The 21,281-nt window shown below is 46.5% G+C and overlaps 1 protein-coding gene across 12 annotated transcripts in view; it reads right to left on the bottom strand.

Moving 5' to 3' along the window:
- AMPD3 (adenosine monophosphate deaminase 3) overlaps positions 1-21,281 on the bottom strand; it is a 319,382-nt gene that overhangs the window by 33,871 nt on the left and 264,230 nt on the right. For 6 of the 12 annotated variants that reach the window (XM_053673002.1, XM_053673010.1, XM_053673003.1 and 3 more), the window contains one exon: positions 3,152-3,377. In XM_053673002.1, the coding sequence (XP_053528977.1) occupies positions 3,152-3,377 (226 nt within the window). Of the gene's footprint in view, positions 1-3,151; positions 3,378-7,243; positions 7,443-8,128; positions 8,217-11,818; positions 12,138-12,228; positions 12,340-12,483; positions 12,780-21,281 lie in introns of those variants that run through there. The other 6 variants (XM_053673008.1, XM_053673009.1, XM_053673007.1 and 3 more) reach the window with 6 other exon arrangements.

Genomic DNA, 21,281 nt, shown 5'->3' with positions numbered 1-21,281 from the left:
GAGGAGCAAGAGATGAAGAGGAAGCAGCAGAGAAAGTTCCTCCACAAAAGTGTCCACACCAAAATATTTGCACAACGGTACCCCTACTGAGCAGGGAAACTGAGAGACAAACGGGGGGCAGTGCACAGCCCCAGAGGACACTAGCACATCAGACAGGGAGTCCAGGGACCGGCTGTCACTGGGCAGAAAAAAAAGCCAGTGGGTAAAGTGGAGCTTTGGCCCAGCTTCCCCCCATGTCATTTAGGAGCTGGCAATTCCATCCCGGGGAACAAGGCCCAGGGTCACTCCAGTGGCATGGGTCCAGATGGCACCACAGACCCCACCCCTGCCTAACCAGGGGAGAGCCCCGGGGTCAAAGTGCGGGGTTCTGCATTCAAAAGACATGAATTTCAGTTTCTGCTCTGTCACTTACTCGCTATGTGTCCTTGTGCAAATTAATTTCTCTGAGCCTTATTTTCCTAATCTGCATAACGGAGGGCATAAGAATATCCACTTGATAAACCTGATGTAGGGATTAGGGAATGAAAATAAACCGCACAGCCCAGCACTTCACCCACGGTAAGAGGCGGCCGTTACTGCTGCCCACCTCCATCTGGGCAGCAGGAAGTCGGGGTGTGAGCATGCACAGGGGGCTCACTGTGACCCAGGCACTGTCCCCAGCCAGGTGCTAATTCCCTCATTCCTCACAACACCTCAGGAAAGCAACTACTATTACCATCCTCATTTTGTACAAGGGGAAGAAACAAAGAGCTTTCCTAATTTGCCCAAGGTCACAGAGCATACTAGTGAGTGGCAGAACACCACGGTCCAGGGAGCAGCGGCCACCCCGATGTGGTGTCTGTGGTGGCCACAGGGAAACAGGATATATTTCCTCCACTAGGCATCTGCTGCTCACCACCACAGGCCGAGTCCTGGGAGTGCAGTGGGAGCCAGGCGCCGTCCTCAAGGCCTTCCGGTCAAAGGGGCAGACGGAAGCAAACAGAGACCAACGCCACCCATTAAGTAGGGACAGAACAACGTTCCTGGAGAGGAGTTTGCGAGGAATTTCTGGAAACCACAGAGCACCATTTGGACTTAGAGGAAGAAGGCTTCCATTCTGTCGCTAGCCTGGGCATTGATAAGAAGAGAACAATCTCTTTTTACAGGCACCAGGCCCACGTCACACGTAATGGAAACTACAGTCAGAAGCGTCTTATTCCTGGTGATAAAAAATGCCAGTACTCCTCATTATTAAGGTTACAAAGTGATCAGTTTATAAGACGGAGAAGGTCCTTCAGACCCATCTGTCCATAAAGTCGCCCTCTGTGACGCCAGTGCAGTGTGGTCTCCACAGTCCCACTCTTCTTCACCCACCGGGGACGGCCGTGCCACAACGCATGGGGCCACCCCACCTCTCCCAGTGCACGGCTGTGAGGGCAAAACACCCCTTCATCTCAGGGTCTCACAGCTCCTCCGAGGAAGGAAAGCACTTACTTTATGGGTGATGAAACCTGATTCTTGCCTTTATACCAATACTTTACTTTTACTTTTTTGTATTTTACCAATACAATACTTTACTTTACTTTTTAACTTCCAAAAAGAAGTTAAGAAAAGACTAGACATCTATACTACCAAGCCAGGAAAGGACTTGCCTCTACAGAGGTACCTTAGGAAGAACCTGATGGCTAACTAGGTTACAGAAAAGACCCCACTTTCACTACGTCAGCTACTGAGCTCTGCAGTGTGCTGGCCACACAGGCAGCCAGCTACACCCCCGCTAGGCACTCCATCGAAGCTTTTCTGCTCTTTAATTCTGCCTTCCAGGTGAGATAAACTGTGAAAAGGTGAAGGGTTCCCACTGCACTTGGACTAACATCCAAACTTCTTATCAAAGAGAGCACAAAGCCAGTCTGATCTGAGGCCTGAGGTCCTGGCTCTTATCCCTTTAACCACACCTCTGCCCCACGCGGGCCCTGAAGATAGAGGGCCTTTGTCCTGGCTCCTCTCCCTGTAAGGCTCTCACTCAGCTCTACACATGCTAGTCCCAATACACCGTGTGAGCATCAGCTACAACGTCACCTCCTCCGAGAAACCTTCCCTAAATATCCCATCTGAAAAAGTACTACTCACCTCCCTGCCCAACATACACACAGCCTTTCTTTCCCTCTCTCGACTCCCAGTCCTTTCCTTCCTAGCACCTGGGCTGGGCCTAGGCCTGGGCCTCTTCGTCCTCAGATCCGCTCCCCGCCCTCCCCTGTGTTTTCAGCTATGCGTCAGCTGGTTTCTGGCTAGGTCTGGCCAATGGCAACCATTCAGGGAAACTGGAAGATGCCCTTCATCTCTCTATCTGCCTTGGGAGGCATCTCTGCAGCTATTGCTTTGCCTCCTTGGCTCCAGTGTCCACTGGAAAAGCCACTGCAGTTCCAGCTTCTCCGCGCTGGGCTCCAGCAACTCCAGCTCTTTCCACTGTCTCTCCCAGGGTGGTGGCTGCTTTCCACTGTGTCTGACATCTGGGCTGCCTCCCACGTCCCTGCTTGTCTTCACAGCTCTCTGCCACCTCTGTAACCCACTCCCTGCATTAAACGCCTACTTCCAATACTCAGGTGGTTTCAGTTTTCCTGATTAGACCCTGACTGATATAGCACATAACTTATTTTTTATTAATTTGTCCAGTTACTTATTATTGTCTAGACCCACTGTACACACTGTAGGACAGGGACGACAGTGCCCTGTCCTGTGAACAAGACAGTGGCCTTGTTCACTGTTACATCTCCATTGCTCAGCACAGACCCCGGGAAATAGTGAACTGAGTTCATTAGTGATGCAAAGTACTTATCAAGTGATAATAAGAAGTAAAATTTATATTTCCTAAGAAGTCCTCAAATTTCCAAAAAGAAAATGGACATTCCATTTGGAAATGGTGTGTATTTATGCACCTGATCCATTATAAAAACAGCAGCAAAGAGAGAGTGGTTTTTTTCATCATTTCAACCAAACAGGGGCACCGAAATGTCCTTTAAGAAATTGGTGATCGAGTGGTTTTGGTTAAGAAATAAACTCAGTACCCAGGGACAGACCAGTTCCCATGAGCCACCTCACCTCAGAACTAACACCCACAGTCTGCCTGGGTCTACACAACTGGGCACATGACAACTGAGTCGTGGGGACAGACCTTTTCACGCTCTCCACAGACTCCTGCTCCGCCAGCTCCTTCTGCAGCTCTCTCTCCTTAGCCTCCTTCTGGCCGATGGGGCAGTCCTCGGGGACGGTGAAGAGGGACAGGGCATCTTTGCTGTCCTCTTCTCGGAGCACTTTAGCAAACACCTTCTCGGCCAGGAGCCGGACTTGCTCATCCACCTCAGAGATGTTCAGCTTGGGGAACTGGCGCGGCATCTCGGCTAGGAAAAAAAGAACAAGCATTAACCTTCCCGAGTTACTGGATGGTCTGAGTCACAGCACGGGCGGGGGACGGGGAGGGAGAAGAGCCAGGCCCCCAGTCCTCGGGGTCAGCTGCGTACTTAGGACGTCCCCTGACCAAACTCAGCAGGCCAATTTTTAAAGCCAGCTCCACAAGTAACTGGATGTGAAGAGAGTAGGGCCACTTACATTTCATGAGAAAGCAAGTGTTCGGAAGTCAAAGAATGAACTGCCCCACTAAGTGCGCCTCCCTCGGCCTGACCTCAGGGAATCCGAAGGACACCGCAGCCCTGCCTTTCCCGGCTTTGTTTCCATGATGGAGAAGGGAAAGGAGAGGTCAGCACCTTCCTCCTGCAGGTTATGAGGAGGCCATTCCAGCTGCAATGGCCAGACCTCACTCCCACTGCACACAGGGTCTAATGATTAGTTTAAGGTCCCGTGGGATGACAGCAGAGCCCTCGGGAACCCAAGACTGAATTTTTCATCACATGAGACAAGGCCTGTTGCTGAAAAGAAAGAATTTGCGATCACGGTCCCACCATCTTCCAAACTCTCTGGCATTTGTACCAAGACACAGCAAATAAAATACAGAAGCCCCCCAGATCCAGGTGGAATACGTTGCAAGACCCCCAGTGGGTGCCTAAAACCCCAGATAACATTGAACCCTATAGATATGATTTTTCCTATACACACGTATCTATGGTAGAGTTTAATTGATAAATTAGGCACAGTGGGAGATGAACAACAATGACTAATAAAAATAGAACAATTATAATTAATATAGTGTAATAAAAGTTATGTGAATGGCTTTGTGGCCATTATTAAGTAAAATAGGGGCTCCTTGAACACTTTTACTGCAAGACAGTCCAATGACCAAAAGGGTGAAGCGACTAAAAAGCAGGAAGCATCTATAGTGTGGAGACGCTGGACCAAGGGATGGTTCCTGCCCCCCTGAGACAGGGCAGCCCGGCTATGCAGAGTGGCATGCAATTTAAAATGTGTGAATTGTTTGTTTCTGGCATTTTCTACTGACTATTTCCATACCACAGTCAACCACAGGTAACTGAAACCACCAAAAGTAAAACTGTGGACAAGAGGGGACTACCGTAAAGGGTTAGAGACGGGGTGCTCTTTACCTTGCATGGCCCAGCTGAAAAGTCACTTCCTCGAAGAAGCTTACCCTGCTCCGCCTCTCTGCTCGCCGGGTGGAACCCAGCACCTGGTTCTACCTGTACCGGTAACCACTATGCTGCCCTGCTTCTCTTTGTCCATCTGGGTGTCAAGGCAGGTGTCCCCACTGTCCCCAACATTTATGGCATCATTGAATACTGTATCCTCTCAACAACCAGCTCTGGAAGAAGAGTCTCCTGTCCACCTTTTACCACAATTTCTTTAGGGAAGGTTTAAAGAGAGAAGTGGTTTTGTCAGCCCAACAGATAAGGATGAAGGCTGGATAGTGCCCAGTTGCTGTCTGGCAGGAAGAGGAAGCAGTTACTGAGGGGGGCACTCAGGGGGAGCCACCCTGGGACAGCCGTTCTCGGGCTCTCACCGCTTTCTCAGCTGCGAGATAAAGGGACTAGGCTAAGTGGTCCCCAAGGCCTCTCAGTTCTAAGTGCCATAATTCTAGGTACCAGAGAGGCTTCCAGTGCCCGGGAGGCTTGCTGCTCAGGTCCTCTCTGCAGCACGTGGGTCTAATTCATGACACAGACAGGAAGGAGGAAAGAGGCTAGTAACAGGCAAAGAACATCTGTGGGCCCATCAACTGTGAAACCAATTTCTCCCTTCCCTCCCCACCAGGACCCTGCCTTTCCTAGGCCTCTCTCACTCTCAGGGGGTCGAGGGGGAAGGAGCTGATTCAGACAGAGACACCTCAACACGCTACTGTGCTAGTCTGTGGTGGCAGAGACCATGACAACAGCCAAGGCCTGGTCTGCAAAAGGGAAGAGGAACAGAGCTGCCTGGAGATCAGCACGTCCTGATAGCAGAGAGAAGGGGAAGCTGGAAACCATCAGAGCAGAGGCTGGGAGAAGAAGGTGACAGGGGAGAGAAATGGAGAAGACAGAGAATAGATCCAGGAGGAGCTGTTTGGCCGGAACAAATCTGGACCTTCACCTGGCAACTCTAAGGCCACAGGTCAAGGGCAACATTCCAAAACCTCACATCATATCTCAGAAGCAAACATCCAATAGACCCCAGGCAAGGAAGGAGCGGCCAATGCCAGGAAGCAGCCGTACCATTGAACATTTTCTAGAAGTTGCCTCTGAGAAAAGGAACCGAAGGAAGGAAAAGGCACAGTGATATTTACATGCGTCACTTTAAAATGTCCAAATTAGAGCACACTCACTTGAGAAAAATTGTTGAGCAGCCAAAATCATCATTATGAGGACAGTGTGCAACCACATAAACTATCTTAGGAAATAATGGTAAGTAAAAATGAGTAAATAAAACTGTACCCATGGTCGGATTACAATGATATGAAAATGTGTCCCCTGTGGACAAGGGCCGTAAGGGGGACTCTTGCTCCAATGGCAGGACTGCCCGTATGGGAGGCAGTATCCGACCTGGATCAGGACTGCCGTCATAATGTCATTTCGACAAACACAGAGGAGGAAGAAAGGAAGTGAAGAGGCTGAAGTATTTATAAAAAGAGAGAAACGTAGAAAAACAAATCAAACTTCAACATCCCAGGTTTTGGCGGTTACCCTCACCTAACCCACACCACAGAGGGACAGCCCGAAGGGAATCGCACCACGAGGCCCATCTCCGCACTAGCTCCTGCCTCCCACCTGCCTCCCACCGCCTTCCTGTCCCCTGTGCTCTACCCCCCCCTACACACAGCCATACCCCCAGACCCCCGCAGAGACGGGCATTTGAGGGCTCCTTTGTGTCTGAGGGCTCTCTGCCAGGTCTTGCCATATTCTTCCATGAAGTATTTTCAGCTTGCTCAGGTCAACTAAACATACTTTTTCCGAATGCACCTTTCTACAAAAGATCTCCTTTCTTTCACTTAAATAGCTTCAGTCAGCCTTTGTCAAACTGGGTCCCCTAAGAAGTCGATACCTATTGCTGGTAAAACAGGTCCCATCGTCAATTATTAGGGAGATGCTGCATTCCACAGCCCCCCAACCCAGATTCACAGGGCACATCAAAAACTCAAGGGTCATAGAGTAGTATTTCCCCACAAAGCCACCTCCTGCCCCGGTTTTTTTTTTTTTTAACAGAACCCCTATGAATCTCCTGCAGAGCTACTACCAATATCTTAAGTAATTAGTAGAGGCTTAATTCCATGCCTTACTATGAACCAAGCAACCCAGAAGGATTACTTGGGCTAAGCCCATTTAACATTCAGCTGGGCTAAGTCAGTGGGTCTCAGGAAACTCCTGTAGCCCTGCCGTCTTCTAGACAGCCTGGGCAGACAGTTCCCAACCTGCCAACCTCTCCCTCCACTTCTCATCTCTCTTCTCAGACCTACAGACACGGGCCAGGCCACAGGCAGAGGAAAGCCCACTCTGCAGATGCAAAGCAGGGCTTCAGCTCCAGCTTATTCAAGCCTGATTTTCAACTTTGTTGGCTAGAGCCCGCAGCCTTGGGAGGCTTAACTGAATTCACCAGCACTGCCAGGGTGATACTGCTTATCTCACCATTACACACAACAACCTCCAGGGAGCCTGTAAAAGTGCCCCAAAGTCAGAAAGCTGTCAAATGCCACCCATTTCAACAAACAATAACTGTGGCACCACAGCCCCTTCAGAAAGGAAGCACAGTGCCACTTAAATCCCCTCCTTACAGAAATGAAGCTGTTCCCTGCTCTTGCCAGACTCGGATCGTCAGAACCCACAACACAGACCTGATCCTAGCCGTGGAGTCTCCATGGCTGCTTCTGAGGATGCCACACAGGTGACGCACTCAGGCCAGGCTGCAAGCTGCCGGGGAGGCTGAGCTGAGTCAATGCAAGCGCAGCTAGCTGGGTCCTATCTGCCGTTGCCGTTGCCGGGGTGGGAGGTCTCTGCTTTGCATATCTGTGAGCAGCCTTGAGCAAGAGCAGGAAAGGTCTGGGCTGGAAGTTCTCCCATGAATATGAAACAGAAGTGGAAAATTTCCAAGAGCCCTAAAGGGCTCAGGCCATGCTAATTATCCATGCTGCTATATCCTGAATGCGGTGTCCTCGCCTGGTCCACAGCCTGCTCCAAAGCAAGAAGCTGAAACCACTGCTGCCCCAACGCAGCAGCACACCCAGCCTTCCTGATTAACCCCAGAAGAAGCACAGTCTCCATCTAACCTCCAGACCCTTCCTGAAAGGTAAGCAGTAACGTGCAATACCATCCTTTGCTGCCTCCCCTCAGAAGACACCCCGTCCCCCACCCAAACAACTCATCCAAGCCCATGCCAGGGCTGGCAGGAGAGCTCTGAGCTCAGCTGCCCATAAGAGCTCCACCCCCCCTCCTCTTCTAAAAGAGGGAAGGTCTATGAACTGCTCCCTCCTTTCCCAGAAAGGACAGAGACTCAGTAAGAAGGGAAACTGAGGCAGAAGCCAGCCAGGATAAAAAGCTGGCATACCTTGTTCCACTCCTTCCTTTTTTCCCCCAAGGAACCTGGGCACCACTGGTGACTGGGCAGCCTGACAAGCTCTACCAGAGTGTGGCGTGCACGTACACACACACGCCCACCCCCACACGCACAAAGTATGTCCTGCCTCACCCACCTGAGCCCATCCTCCCCACCCTCTCCTTACGGCCGCTCTCGGTGTCCATGTGGGCCTCCAGCTCTGAGAAGCCTCCTGAGCCCTGGCCAGACTCAGTCACCCCTGCCACCAGCAGCTGCGGCTCCCACTGGGGAGGGTGGGGCTGCCTCCAGTGACCCACAGAAGCAGTCCTCTCAAAGCCAGCAGGGTGGATTAAAGCAGAACCACAGGACACGAGGCCCTACTCTTCATCCACCCTTTGGGAGAAGGACAGTCCTGTGTGGGAAGGCTCAGAAGAGACACACGGCCTCCCGGTGACTTGGGTAAGTGGCACGGATCTGGGAAATAACCGTGAGCAAAATGGCTATTTCTGTGGTGCTGTTGAAATCCTGGGGAGAAGAGCCCAGAAAAGATGGGTCAGTTGTTTACTGGGAGGCTGGCTCTAGCCCTCATTTGGGCCTGAGTGACCTTCTCATGTCCAATCCTGAGGTTATGCCTTCCTGTGCCCACATAATAACTTCTGTGTGCACAGAGCAGGATTACATGGTTGACACATGATCCCTGGGCTGCGGCTGGGCTGTAGCTACCCAGAGATTATGACCCACCTGTTCTTGCAGCTGTTTCATAAACAGTGCAACCAGCAGGCTATAAGCAACCTAGAAGGAAGTAGTATTTACTCATTAAATAATTAAACGTACTTAAATTATAGAGAAAAAAATTCCAGCCCTTATGACTGTTCTGCCAGATGGGAGAAGAGGCATATGATTCCTTCTGCTGGTGTGTTTGGGGGAGAAGGGAGGTATGGGGGGGGGCTGCAATGGGAGCATCCTAGCCCAAGCACCTGAGAAACTGCTTGGACTCAACACATTCAGGGAATTTCCTCCTGCACCTTGAACCAGACAATGGATGATAGCCTTAGTCTAAATACACATTTTCCAAAATGTAGTCTGTAGAACATAAGGCTTGGAAAATACTGCATACTAGAGTCTCTTAGGGAATTCATGCACAATTCCTACCAGCAGATTCTAAATACCCGAGAAGTCCTACAGTCAAGAATAAGTCTTAACTTTAATTCAACAGACTTATTTGACCCTCCCACCACTGCCACCAAAGGGAAAAAAACACCTATTAATGTCCCCCGTAGCCTGGGCTTTGGAAAATGCTTTCCACTACGTGCCTTTGTTTTCCAGCTTAGAGAAAGCTGCCTTCGTGGGACCCAGCTGCGGTGTGAGACCCACTCCATCAGGTCCAGACAAAGAGAGGCCGCACCCCTGCTAACATGACACAGGTTGGAGCCAGAGGGATTCTAGGCCCTCCCCAACAGTGGTAGTTTAAGAGGAAACTGTGACTCTGTCTCAGGAGGGCAAGCCTCACTTAGGACCTCACTCTTCCCTCTTGAGCCTAACACGCCCAGGCCTTGAGCCTCAGGGCCAAGATGACTCCTGGGACTGAGAAGCACTGGTCCCACGCTCAAAGCCCTATTCCCTTCTGAGGAAACGTTAAAACAACCTATAATAACCAGGCCCAGGACTTGTATCTCCTGCCCAGGACACCAGACTACATTCTCTTTTATCATTTAGGTGCCCAACGCCCCAAAACAGAACAGGCTGGAATCAAATTATGTCCTATCAAGAAAAGTTATGTCCCCTGCCCAAAGGATGCTGTTTCATGCACTGAGGTGTGCATGACTCAGTGGGAGTTGGGCAAAGGGGCTTCACCTGCTAAATATCAGCTTCACTGTGTCCCCATGCCTGGAATACAGTAGACATCAGTAAATATTGGATGAATGCGGACATAAAATAATGAATGTGTGAATGAGCTAATGATTAATCTACTCAGAGCATGCTCAGAGTCAGTACTATGTACGGTTAAAAATATGGACTCTAGCCAGACTACTTAGGTTTGAATCCTGTTCCGCCGCCTAGTTGCATGACCTTGGGCAAGTGACTAAACTTCTCTGGCTCTGTTGTATGCCTTATGAAGTGTGATTAATAATAGTACTGACCTCATAAGTTGCCACGACAATCAAATTAGTTAGCGTATGTAAAGTGCTTAGAAGAGTGCCTGGCACAACGTATGTGCTTTATGAGTATTCTCCAGCAACATCATTGTCATCATGACATCAGGTGCGAGACAGTCCAACTGAGGAAATAAACATGAATTTGTACCTAGACCCTGAATCCTTTTATTCAACAATACTTATGAAGTACTATTGTGTGCCAGGCCCTCTCTCAAACTCCTATTTGGGTGCAAGGAAAAGGAAACCACGTTTAAATGTGAAACCAGATCAGGAGAAATAGCCTTCTTCTCAATGAATGACACTTCTTGCTGAGTTTGCATGGCCGGCACGCCAGCCGTGAGCCCATCCTCCTATGCCCTAGCCTCTCATAGATCATAGCCCGAAGCCATGGTCTCCTGTCTAGATATGCAGCAAGTATACAGAAGAACTAAGAACTTGATGCACTTGGTGGAAGAACCAGGAAGGCCAATGAGTAGCTTTAGGGAAGAAAATGTGTCTTCCTGCTTTTCTCTAAGGCTACTTTTTATCTTCCCATAATATTTTCAAGATATGGGATTGATTTTGAGGCCAGTTGAAGATTAGTTCACCTAGTGTGAGGATAAAAGAAATTAGGTCTCATCTCCCACCATTTCTTGATTTGGTTGAGAGCCATCACCCCTTATCCAGGATCTCAGAAGAACTGAGATGGGACTGAGGGTGGGGCTGAGAGGCCCAGGGATCTTCCAGCAGCCCACCTATGCAAGCCCCATGATTCTTAGACTGGGCAGCCTCCTACCATCATCCTCAGAGCAAGCCAGCCCCTCCGAGTCGCTGCCAGGCGGGCCTCACCACCCCAAACCTGCTGTCGGCACTCAGAGAGATGAAAGCTGACAGGGTGTCTGTCTGCCTGGCTCCAAGGCTTGAAGACCCCTTAGCATTAATGCTTCATTCACAGCCAGGGGAGGAATTTCTCCTATGAGGGCTCCAGCTGCAGCCAGCTTGTCCTGGAATATGGTCAAATGTTGGTCACCGCATCCAGGGGGTAGCCAACAAGGTCTCAGGACTGTGCAAAATTCCTCCTAGTGCTTCCCCCAGCTCCTTTGCCAATTTGTTATCACCGAGCTTCCAGGCACATACAAGGACCTAACAGTCCAGGAAAATGACACTAGTTATCACAAGCCTCTCCTACTCCAGGGCCTCTCAAAACTCATCCCAGAGCCTTTTGTTAGCCAAGACAAGCCATTAGCAGCTTCCCTGGCAAAGCAGCTACCAGGAAGTTCAAGGTCAGAAAGCAGACTGCCAGAGCTCAACACACCTTCTTTGCCAGGAAGAGCCAAAGAGGTAAGGATGAAGGCCTCAAACGACCCCATCACCCTGTCATCCTGTCCTTCCCCCTGCCTCCAGGTGGAAGTCCACCTCAGCAGAAAGCATCTGGCCAGTGCTCAGGCACCAGTCCCCGGCGCTTAAGAGGCCGCAAATCCAGTTTAAGCCACCAGAGAGCCGAGATGCCGCTGGCTCACCTGAGGCCTCGGAAGCCCAAGCCAATGCAGGGCAGGAGCACAAGCAAGGGCCCGGGCAGGGGAGGGGCCAGGGTCCGCGACCGCACCCGCGTCTCCGCCTCGGTGAGCTGGGAAGTCCAGAGCCGAGGTCCGGGCCCTAAGGCACCCTGACTCCTGCCCCGGGCGGCGGGGGCCTCCCGGCTCAGGACCCAAGGTCAGCAGCTCAGCATCGCGCGCACTCACCGAGTTCAGAGCACAGGGCCCTGCAGTGGACCGAGAGGGGGCGGCCCGCAGGGCAGGAGAGCAGGTGGCAGCGACAGGCAGAGCGCACCGTCAGCGCCTAGTAAGGGGCTGCCGGGCACTGCGGCCAGCGGGGCGTGATCGCGGCCGGAGCCGCCCGCGGCGCAGTCCACGGCAGGGGCGATGACCGGGCGTTCTCAGGCCACCGCGACGTGGATCCTCCGCCCCAGAGCCCCGGGCACGCCCGGAGGGAGGAGGAGAGCGGCCTCCACAGGGAAGAAGCCTCCCCGGTCGGTGCTTTACTTGGGCAAGGAGCGGAGAGGCGGGGCACCGGCAGCAAGAGGGCGCGGGCCGCCCCCAACACGCAGGTCAGCCCCGCTCGCCGCCCGCCCACCGGGCCCGCCCGCAGCTACCTGAGCACCCGGGCCGCGCTGCTCCGGGAAACTTGAGACGCCAGGGGCTGCTCCGTCTTTCGGCCAGCCGGCCGCAGCGCGCCGGTTTCGGCCGGGGTCAGGCTCCTGCCGGGCTCGCCGGACCCGGCCTCCGCAGCCACCCACCCGCCCCGTGGACGCTCCCCACCGGGTGCGGATTTGTCCGACCCTCCCCGCCCTCCCGGACTTTTCCCAAGGTGAGGTTCTGGGATCACGGCCCTCAAACAGGTGACTTACTTCCTGTATCTGGACGCAAGCGTAGGTTTTTCTCCCGGTCTCCGCACTGTCCTCCTAGTAGCCGGTGCCAGTGAGGGCTCTGTGGCTGCCTTACTCGCCTCTTCCCAGTATTTGAACCTGCTGACCACGCCTTCCTTGAATGCTTGGAGTACAGTTTTCAGAGTTGGCGCCACCTCTCCTCTCTTGAAATTTTGCTCGTGCCTCCACTAGAAGGTTTTGATTGTGGCGTTCCCCCGGGGTCCCACAGCCCCCTGTCTCCTCTCACCTGCTGGCCCACTCTGGGATCTCACCCACTTCTATGGTTTTAACAACCTCCCACCTGCTGATTCTTGAACCTCATCTCCAGCCCAGAATGCTCCAGAGGTGCAGAGGGTGTATCCAACTTCCTGGGACACATCTCCGTGTACAGGTTCTTAGGCGCATGAAAATGTAAACAAACTCAAACTCCTAATTTCCTCCCAGGAGCGCGCCAACGCGCCAGTCTTAGTGAAAGACAGCATCAGCACCTCTCCCCCAGCCAACCCTTGGGATGCATTTTGACTTTCTCCTTTTCATCTCTCCCATCAAATTTGTCACCAAGGGAGAAATAAAACTATTCATTAGTGAGTACCCACTTTGTGTCCTCACTGTGCCAACTGCTTTCGTAGTTGTCTCATTTAAGCACCAGTTTTATTCTTTTTACCTGTAGACTGATATTTACAACTTGTTTATAAGTGATTCACACATGCAACTATATTAATATATAGTACACTAAAAAACATTTAAAGGATGTGGTAAAGATGAAACAATTTTAAATTATGTATTTCATTTTTAATCCTCAACTGAGGATGTGATTATTCATGTTAGAGAGAGAAAGAAAGAGAGAAGTATCGATGCGTTGCTTCTCCCACCGTGGGAGGCGGGGGTGGGGGGGGGGGGTTGTGGAGGAGACTGCAACCCAGGTGTGTGCCCGGATGGGTAATCCCTAATCCAATCCACAGCCCTGTGGTGCCCAGGAAGGTCCGCCAACTAACTGGCCAGGACTAAAATATTTCATGTTTAATGAATGGTACAATATACCTTTTTCTTTTCACTTCAGAGTTATTAGGAAAAATATGTTTGGTGAGAGCACCATGATTAAAAATGGGTTTAATAAATCAGTTTAATATTTTATGAGACTACAAAGTATGCTTTTAAGTTCAGTTAACGTCAATACTTAATCCTAATGGCTGTTAATGAAAAAAGAAAAAACCTCCTAAAGAAATAGACCCAAATAGAAGAATTCTATCTTTGACTACACTTATTAAGTCATAATTCTCACTGTTTAAATCCCATCTATGAATGTGAAAGTCCATCAGAAAACTCTTCTTTGTCCAAGAAGCCGACATCTTCAATGATGTTTTCATCAGTTGTTCTTGCAAATATTTTTGACTATGGGATTTTTTTAATTCTTGAAACTTTTCATTGAAAATATTGTAAAATAGGTTTAAAAGTATACTTCTTGTCCTGGCTGGTGTAGCTCAGTGGATTGAGCACGGGCCTGCGAACCGAAGACTCACAGTTCGATTCCCAGTCAGGGCACATGCCTGGGTTGCAGGCCAGTTCCCAGCAGGGGACACACGAGAGGCAACCACACATTGATATTTCTCCCCCTCTCTCCTTCCATTCCCTTCTAAAGATGAATAAATAAAATCTTTGAAAAAAGTATACTTCTTAATTTTCAAGACCGCAGCTATGACAGTCTTATAGGTGACACTGACCCACTTCATTCTGGCATTAAATTTATGTGATATTGGTAACAATTCCAAACATCAATTTCAAAGTGCTTTCCCCCAAACAGTATTCTTTTAAAGCAGAGCTATATTCATTGCTAAAATATTAACTTTGCCTGACTGGTATAGTATGTGTGTGCATGTGTGCACGTGTGACCGTCACGAGAGCCAGCACACCAGAAGTGAGCAAATTTGGAATATTCGTTCTTTTGTTAAAGAAACACATCTGTTGATTTTGCAACTTTTAAGTTTTTTGCCTTGAGATAATCAGTAAACCTTTGAGTAATATAAAACTTTTTATTTTATTTTATATTTTTATTGTATTTTTCCATTACTATTTGACTCCCTTATACCATCCTCCCCCCTGCAGTCACCACACTGTTGTCCACCAGTCCTTTTCCATCGATTCCTCCACCCCTGACCCACCCACCCCCTATAGCTGTCAACCTGCTCTATCTATGAGGCTGTCTCTATTTTGCTTGTTAGTTCTTTTTGCTCTTTAGATCCCACATATAAGTGAAATCATATGGTATTTTTCTTTCTCTGACTGGCTTACTTCACGTAGCATAATGTTCTCCACATCACAGATGCTGACGCAAAGGGTAAAATTTTCTTCTTTTTTATGGACTAGTAGTATTCCATTGTGTAAATGTACCATAGTTGTGTTATTCATTTATCTATTGATGGACATGCGGGATGCTTCCATATCTTGGCAATTGTAAATAATGTTACAACGAACGTAGGGGTGTTTATGTTCTTTCCAGTTAGTGTTTTGGGTTTCTTTGGATATATTCCCGAAAATGGGATTGCTGGGTCAAAAGACATGTCCATTTTTAATGTTTTGAGGTATCTCCATACTGCTTTCTACAGTGGCTGCACCAGTCTGCGAAAGGGTTCCCTTTTCTCCACATCCTCACCAGCACTTGTTTGTTGATTTATTGATGATAGCTGTTCTGACAGGAATAAGGTGATGTGTCATTTTGATTTTAAATTGCATTTCTCTGATTATTGACATTGAGCATCTTTTCATATGTCCATTGGCCATCTGTACGTCCTCTTTGGAGAAGTGTCTATTCAGGTTCTTTGCCCATTTTTTAAATTGGATTGTTTGGTTTCTTGGTGTTGATTTTTGTAAGTTCTTCATAAATTTGGATATTAACCCCTCATCAGATGTATTGGCAAATATGATCTCCCATTCCGTGCTTTGCCTTTTTATTTTATTGATAGTCTTTGCTGTGCAAAAACTTTTTAGTTTGGTGTAGTTGCGGTTTTTTTCCTTTGTTTCCCTTGCCTGGAGAGATATATCAGGTAAAACATTGCTATGAACAATGTCCACATCTTAGTGCCTATCTTTTCTTCTAGGATTTTTATGGTTTTGGTCTAATATTTAAGTCTTTAATCCATTTTAATGTATTCTTGTTCATGGTGTAAGAAGATAGTGTAGTGTTATTTTTCTGCACATATCTATCCAGTTTTCCCAATAGTCAAATATTAATTGACTATATAGGTGTGGGTTTATTTCTGGGCTCTCTATTCTATTCCATTGTTCTCTGTGTCTATTTTTATGCCAGTACCAGGCTATTTTGATTACTATGGACGTATAGTACAGTGTGATATTAGGTAGAGTGACTCCTCCAACTTTGTTCTTTCTCAGGATCACTGTTCCTATGCAGGAACTTTGTGTGTCCATATAAGTTTTTGAAATATTTGTTCCAGTTTTGTGAAATATGACACTGGAATCCTGATAGGAATTGTATTGAATCTATAGGTTGTTTTGCATAGCATGGTCATTTTAATGATGTTAATTCTTCCTCTCCATGAACACGGTATATGCTTATTTATATTTTCTTCAGTTTCTTTCTTCAGTGTCTTAGAATTTTCCATGTACAGATCTTTTACAGCCTTCATTAGATTTATTCCTAGGTATTTTATTATTTTTGAAGCAATTGTAAGTGGGCTTGTTTTCTTAATTTCCCTTTCTGTTAGTTCATTATTAGCATATAAAAATGTGACTGATTTCTGGATGTTAATTTTGTATCTTGCTACTTCACTGGATTCATTTACGTTATAGGAGTTTCTTGATGGAATCTTTGGGGTTCTCTGTGTACAGTATCATGCCATCTACAAATAAACACAGTTTTACTTCTGTCTTTCCAATTTAGATGCCTTTTATTTCTTCTTGTTGTTGGATTGCTATGGGTAGGACTTCCAGTACTATATTGAGTAAGAGAGGTGAAAGTGGACATACCAGTCTTGTTCCCAATATTAAGGAGAACTTCCAGCATCATATTCAATGGCCACTGAGTATGATGCTGGTAGTAGGTTTGTCATATATGGTCTTTATTATGTTTAGGTATGTTCCCTCTATTCCCACTTTGCTGACGGTCTTTATCATAAATGGGTGTGGGATTTTATCAAATGCCCTTTCTGCATCTGTTGATATGATTGTGTGGTTTTTATCCTTCATTTTTTTAATGTGGTGAATCACATTTATTGATTTGTGAATGTTGTACTGAACTTGCATTCCTGGAATAAATCCCATTTGATCGTGGTGTAGGATCTTTTTAATGTATTGCTGTATTTGGTTTGCTAATATTTTGTGGAGGATTTTAGCATCTATGTTCATCAGGGATATTGGCCTGTAATTTTCTTTTTATGTGGTGTCTTTATCTGGTTTTTGAATTAGGATAATGCTGGCCTCATCAAATTAGCTTGAGAGTTCTCCCTCTTCTTGAATTTTTCAAAATAGTTTGTGGAGGAGAGGTGTTAGTTCTTCCCAGAATATTTGGTAAAGTTTACCTGTGAAGCCATCCAATCCAGAGCTTTTGTTTGTTGGAAGTTTTTTTATTACTGCTTCAATTTCAATAGGTGTGATTTCTTTATTCGGATTCTCTGATTCTTCCTGATTTAGTTCTGGAAGATGTATATTTTTAGGAATTTACCCGGTTTATCCAGGTTGTCCAATTTGTTGGTAGATAGTTGTTCATAATATCTTCTTACAATCCTTTGATTTTGGGTGTCAGTTGTTATTTCTCCTCTTTCATTTCTGATGTTATTCAAGTCCTCTCTTTTATTTTTCTTGATGAGTCTGTTTAAAGGTTTATCAATCTTGTTTATCTTTTCAAAGAACCAGTTCTTGGCTCATTGATCTTTTGTATTTTTTTAGACTCTGTTTCATTTATTTCTGCTCTGATCTTTATTATTCACTTCCTTCTATTCACTTTAGGCTTTTTTAAAATTTTTATTTAGTTATTTTTCAAGTACAGTTTTTTGTCTATTTTTCCCATCCCACCCTCCCCCACCCCTTGCTCCCCACTTCCCTCCCATTTCCACCCCCCTTAGTTCTCATCCCTGTGTCCTTCCTATTTGTTCCTCCAAATCCCTCCCCCTTTTTCCCCTTAACTTCCCTTCCTTCTCCCCTCTGGTCAGTGTCCCCTTGTTCTCTATTTCAGTGTCTTTGTTTTTTTTTTTTCTGCTTGCTTGCTTGTTTGTTTTGTTGTTTAGCTTCCTGTTAAAGGTGAGATCATATGGTATTTGTCTTTCAGCACCTGGCCTATTTCACTCAGCATAATGCTTTCCAGTTCCATCCATGTTGTTGCAAAAGGTAGTAGCTCCTTCTTTCTCTCTGCAGCATAGAATTCCATTGTGTATATGTACCACAATTTTTTGATCCATTCATTTACTGATGGGCACCTAGGTTGCTTCCAACTCTTGGCTATTGTAAATTGTGCTGCTATGAACATTGTGGTGCATAGGTTCTTTGATATTGATGTTTTAGGATTCTTAGGATATAATCCCAGCAGTGGAATTGCTGGGTCAAAAGGCAGGTCGATTTTTATTTTTCTGAGAAAATTCCATACTGTTTTCCATAATGGTTGTACCAGTCTGCAACACTTTAGGCTTTCTTTGTTGTTCTTTTTCAAGTTTTTTTAAGTGTAAAGTCAGCTTTTTTTAATTTTAAAAATAGTTCATTATTGTTATTCATTAATTTCTAGTCCATTTTCACTTTTATATGTAATTTTATTTTATTTTTTTACTTGTACTTTATGGATTATGCTATTACAGTTGTCCTGATAGTTCCCCCATTGCCTCTACACACCTAGCACCCCACACTCTGTCAGACAATTCCTTCCACCATTGTTCATGTCCATGGGTCATGCGTATAAGTTCTTTGGCTACTCCATCTCCTATACTGTACTTTACATCCCCATGGCTATTCTATAACTACGTATTTGTACTTCTAATCCCCTCACCTCTTTACCCTTTCCCCCATCTGTCAACCATAAAAACATTCTCTGTATTCATGATTCTATCTCTGTTCTTCTTGTTTGCTAAGTTTTTTTTAGATTCAATTGTTGATAGACTTGTATTTTTTTGCCATTTTATTGTTTGTAATGCTGATCTTCTTTTTCTTGTATAAGTCCTTTTAACATTTCATATACGAATGTTTGGTGGTGATGAACTCTTTTAGTTTTTTTTCTTGTCTGGGAGTAGGTCCCTGCTTTTCATGACTTTGAATATTTCTTGCCAATCCCTCCTGGCCTGCAAAGTTTCTTTTGTGAAATCAGCTGAGAGTGTTATAGGAACTCCCCTATAGGTAATTAACTTCTTTTCTCTTGCTGCTTTTAAGATTCCATCTTTATGTTTAACCTTTGGCATTTTAATTATGTTGTGTCTTGGAGTGGGCCTCTTTGCATCCATTTTGTTTGGGACTCTCTGTGCTTTCTGGACTTGCATGTCTACTTTCTTCACCAAATTATGGAAGTTTTCTTTCATTATTTTTTTCAAATAGACTTCCAATTTCTTGCTCTTCCTCTTCACCTTATGGCAACAGTGTGAGGCAAATGTTGGACCTTTTGAAGTTGTTCCAGAGGCTACTTATGCTATCCTCATTTTATTGGATTTTTTTCTTTTTGTTGTTCCGCATGGTTGTTTTTTGCTTCCTTATCTTCCAAATCATTGATCTGATTCTCGACTTCATCCACTCTACCATAAATTATCCTTTACTTTAATTAGTGTATCCTTCATTTCTGACTGGATCTTTTTTGTACTGTTAGGTCCTCACTAAATTCCTTGAGCGTCCTTATAACCAGTATTTTGAACTCTACCTCTGATAGATTGCTTATCCTCATTTAGTTTAGCTCTTTTTTTAGCATTTTGATCTGTTCTTTCCTTTGGGCCATGTTTCTTTGTCTTTTCATTTTGGCAGTCTGGCAATCTCCCTGTGTTTGTTTCTATATATTAAGTAGAGCTGCTTTGACTCCATGTCTTAGTAATGTGGCCTGATATAGTAGGTGTCTTGTAGGGTCCAGTGGCACAGCTTCCCTGTCATTTAAACTGGGTACTCAAGGTACACCCTTTATGTGGGCTGAGTACACCCTCCTCTTGTAGTTGAGGCTTGGTTGCTGTTGACAGATCAATAGGAGGGATTTACCCATACCAGTCTGCCACAACGACTGGCTGTGACCACTGACCATCAACCTCCACCCTCCATGGAGGATCAGCTGTGCAGGGGCAGGGTGGTGGTTCTTCTACGTGTTCTGTAACAGTCCACTGGGTGCACTGGGCGTTTCTGGGTAGTGCAGGCCAAAATCAGCCCCCACCTATGTTTTGCCTGGGGCTCACCCTGCCTGAGCTATAAAGCAATCTGAGATGGTTACTACTTGTGCTGAGCTTTAGATTCCCAGACAAAGCCAAGCTGTGAATCTAGGCTGGCTGCTGGTAGTGAACCTGGGGCTCACTAAGACCAGCTGTTGGTTGTGTGAGAGGATTTAGGAAGTTGTAAAGCATGAGCCAAGACCAGCCATTCATATGGAAAAGCAGTTTTGGTGGGCCCATAAATTGGGTTGGGCGGAGTCTCTGAGAATCTCCAAGGCAGGGCCAACAGTGTTGGCCAGGTTGATGGAGTCTCAGATATGCCACCACCTTGCTGGCTCTGTGGGGAAAGGTTTTAGAAAAAGGACAATGGCCTCTGCTTGCCTCGATTCCAGACATTTCAGTTCCTCCCTGTATACCACTGGTGCCTTTCAACCTGCTAGCCTGATGCTGGAGCTCAGAGGAAGTGAGTCTGAGCAGGTGAGTCCATAAATGAGTTCTGTAAGAAGAGCTGCTTGGGACTCCACAAGTTTCTTCCATCAACTTAATCCCCACTGGCTTTTTGCAGCCAGAAGTTGTAGGGACTTATCTTCCTGACACTGGGACCCTGGGCTGGGGGACCTAGTGTGGGGCTGGGACTACTCGCTCCCAACATATCCCTCCTGAATTTTTATCTACCTCACATGGGCAAGAGACTGACCCATTCCGTGTCTGTGCCCCTCCCACCAGTCTGGATGGATGTGGTTTCTTTAATTCTATAGTTGTCGAACTTCCATCCAACTTGATTTCTGAAGGTTCTGAGTGATGGTTGTTCTATATATTAGTTGTAATTTTGATGTGATTGTGTGAAGAGGTGAGCTATGTCTGCACACGCCACCATCTTGACCAGAAGTCTAGATTGTTTATTTGAGCTTTTTCTTGTATTTTTTTAGATAAACCTGTGATACTATGAATTTCCTTCTGAGGATTTTTTCACCTGTGTCCCACAGATTTTGATATGGTGTATTCTCATTTTCATTTGTGCCAAGGTATCTTTTGATTTCCCCCTTGATCTTGTTGTTGACCCATTGTTTAATAACATGTTATTTAGCTTCCATGTCTTTGTGTATTTTTTAGTGTCCTTTTTGTGATTGATTTCTAGTTTCATAACATTGTGGTTTAAAAATGCTTGGTATAATTTCAATCTTCTTAAATTTATTGAGACGTTCTGTGTCCTAACATGTGGTCTGTCCTAGAAAACATTCCATGTGCACTTGAAAAGTATGTATATTCTATTGTTTGGGGATAAACATGCTCTGAAGATATCAATTAAATCCTTTTGATCTAGTGTGTCGTTTAAGGCTGTTGTCACCTTGTGGATTTTCTGTCTGGAAGATCGATCCACTGAAGACAATGGGGGTGTTAAAATCCCCTCATATGACTGTATTTCTGTCTATCTTTCCCTTTATGTCC

Source organism: Artibeus jamaicensis, unplaced genomic scaffold, assembly GCF_021234435.1.
Source record: "Artibeus jamaicensis isolate MK-2021 breed Jamaican fruit bat unplaced genomic scaffold, CSHL_Jam_final contig_797, whole genome shotgun sequence".
Lineage (NCBI taxonomy): Eukaryota > Metazoa > Chordata > Mammalia > Chiroptera > Phyllostomidae > Artibeus > Artibeus jamaicensis.
This window is presented reverse-complemented; position numbering and strand designations above follow the sequence as displayed.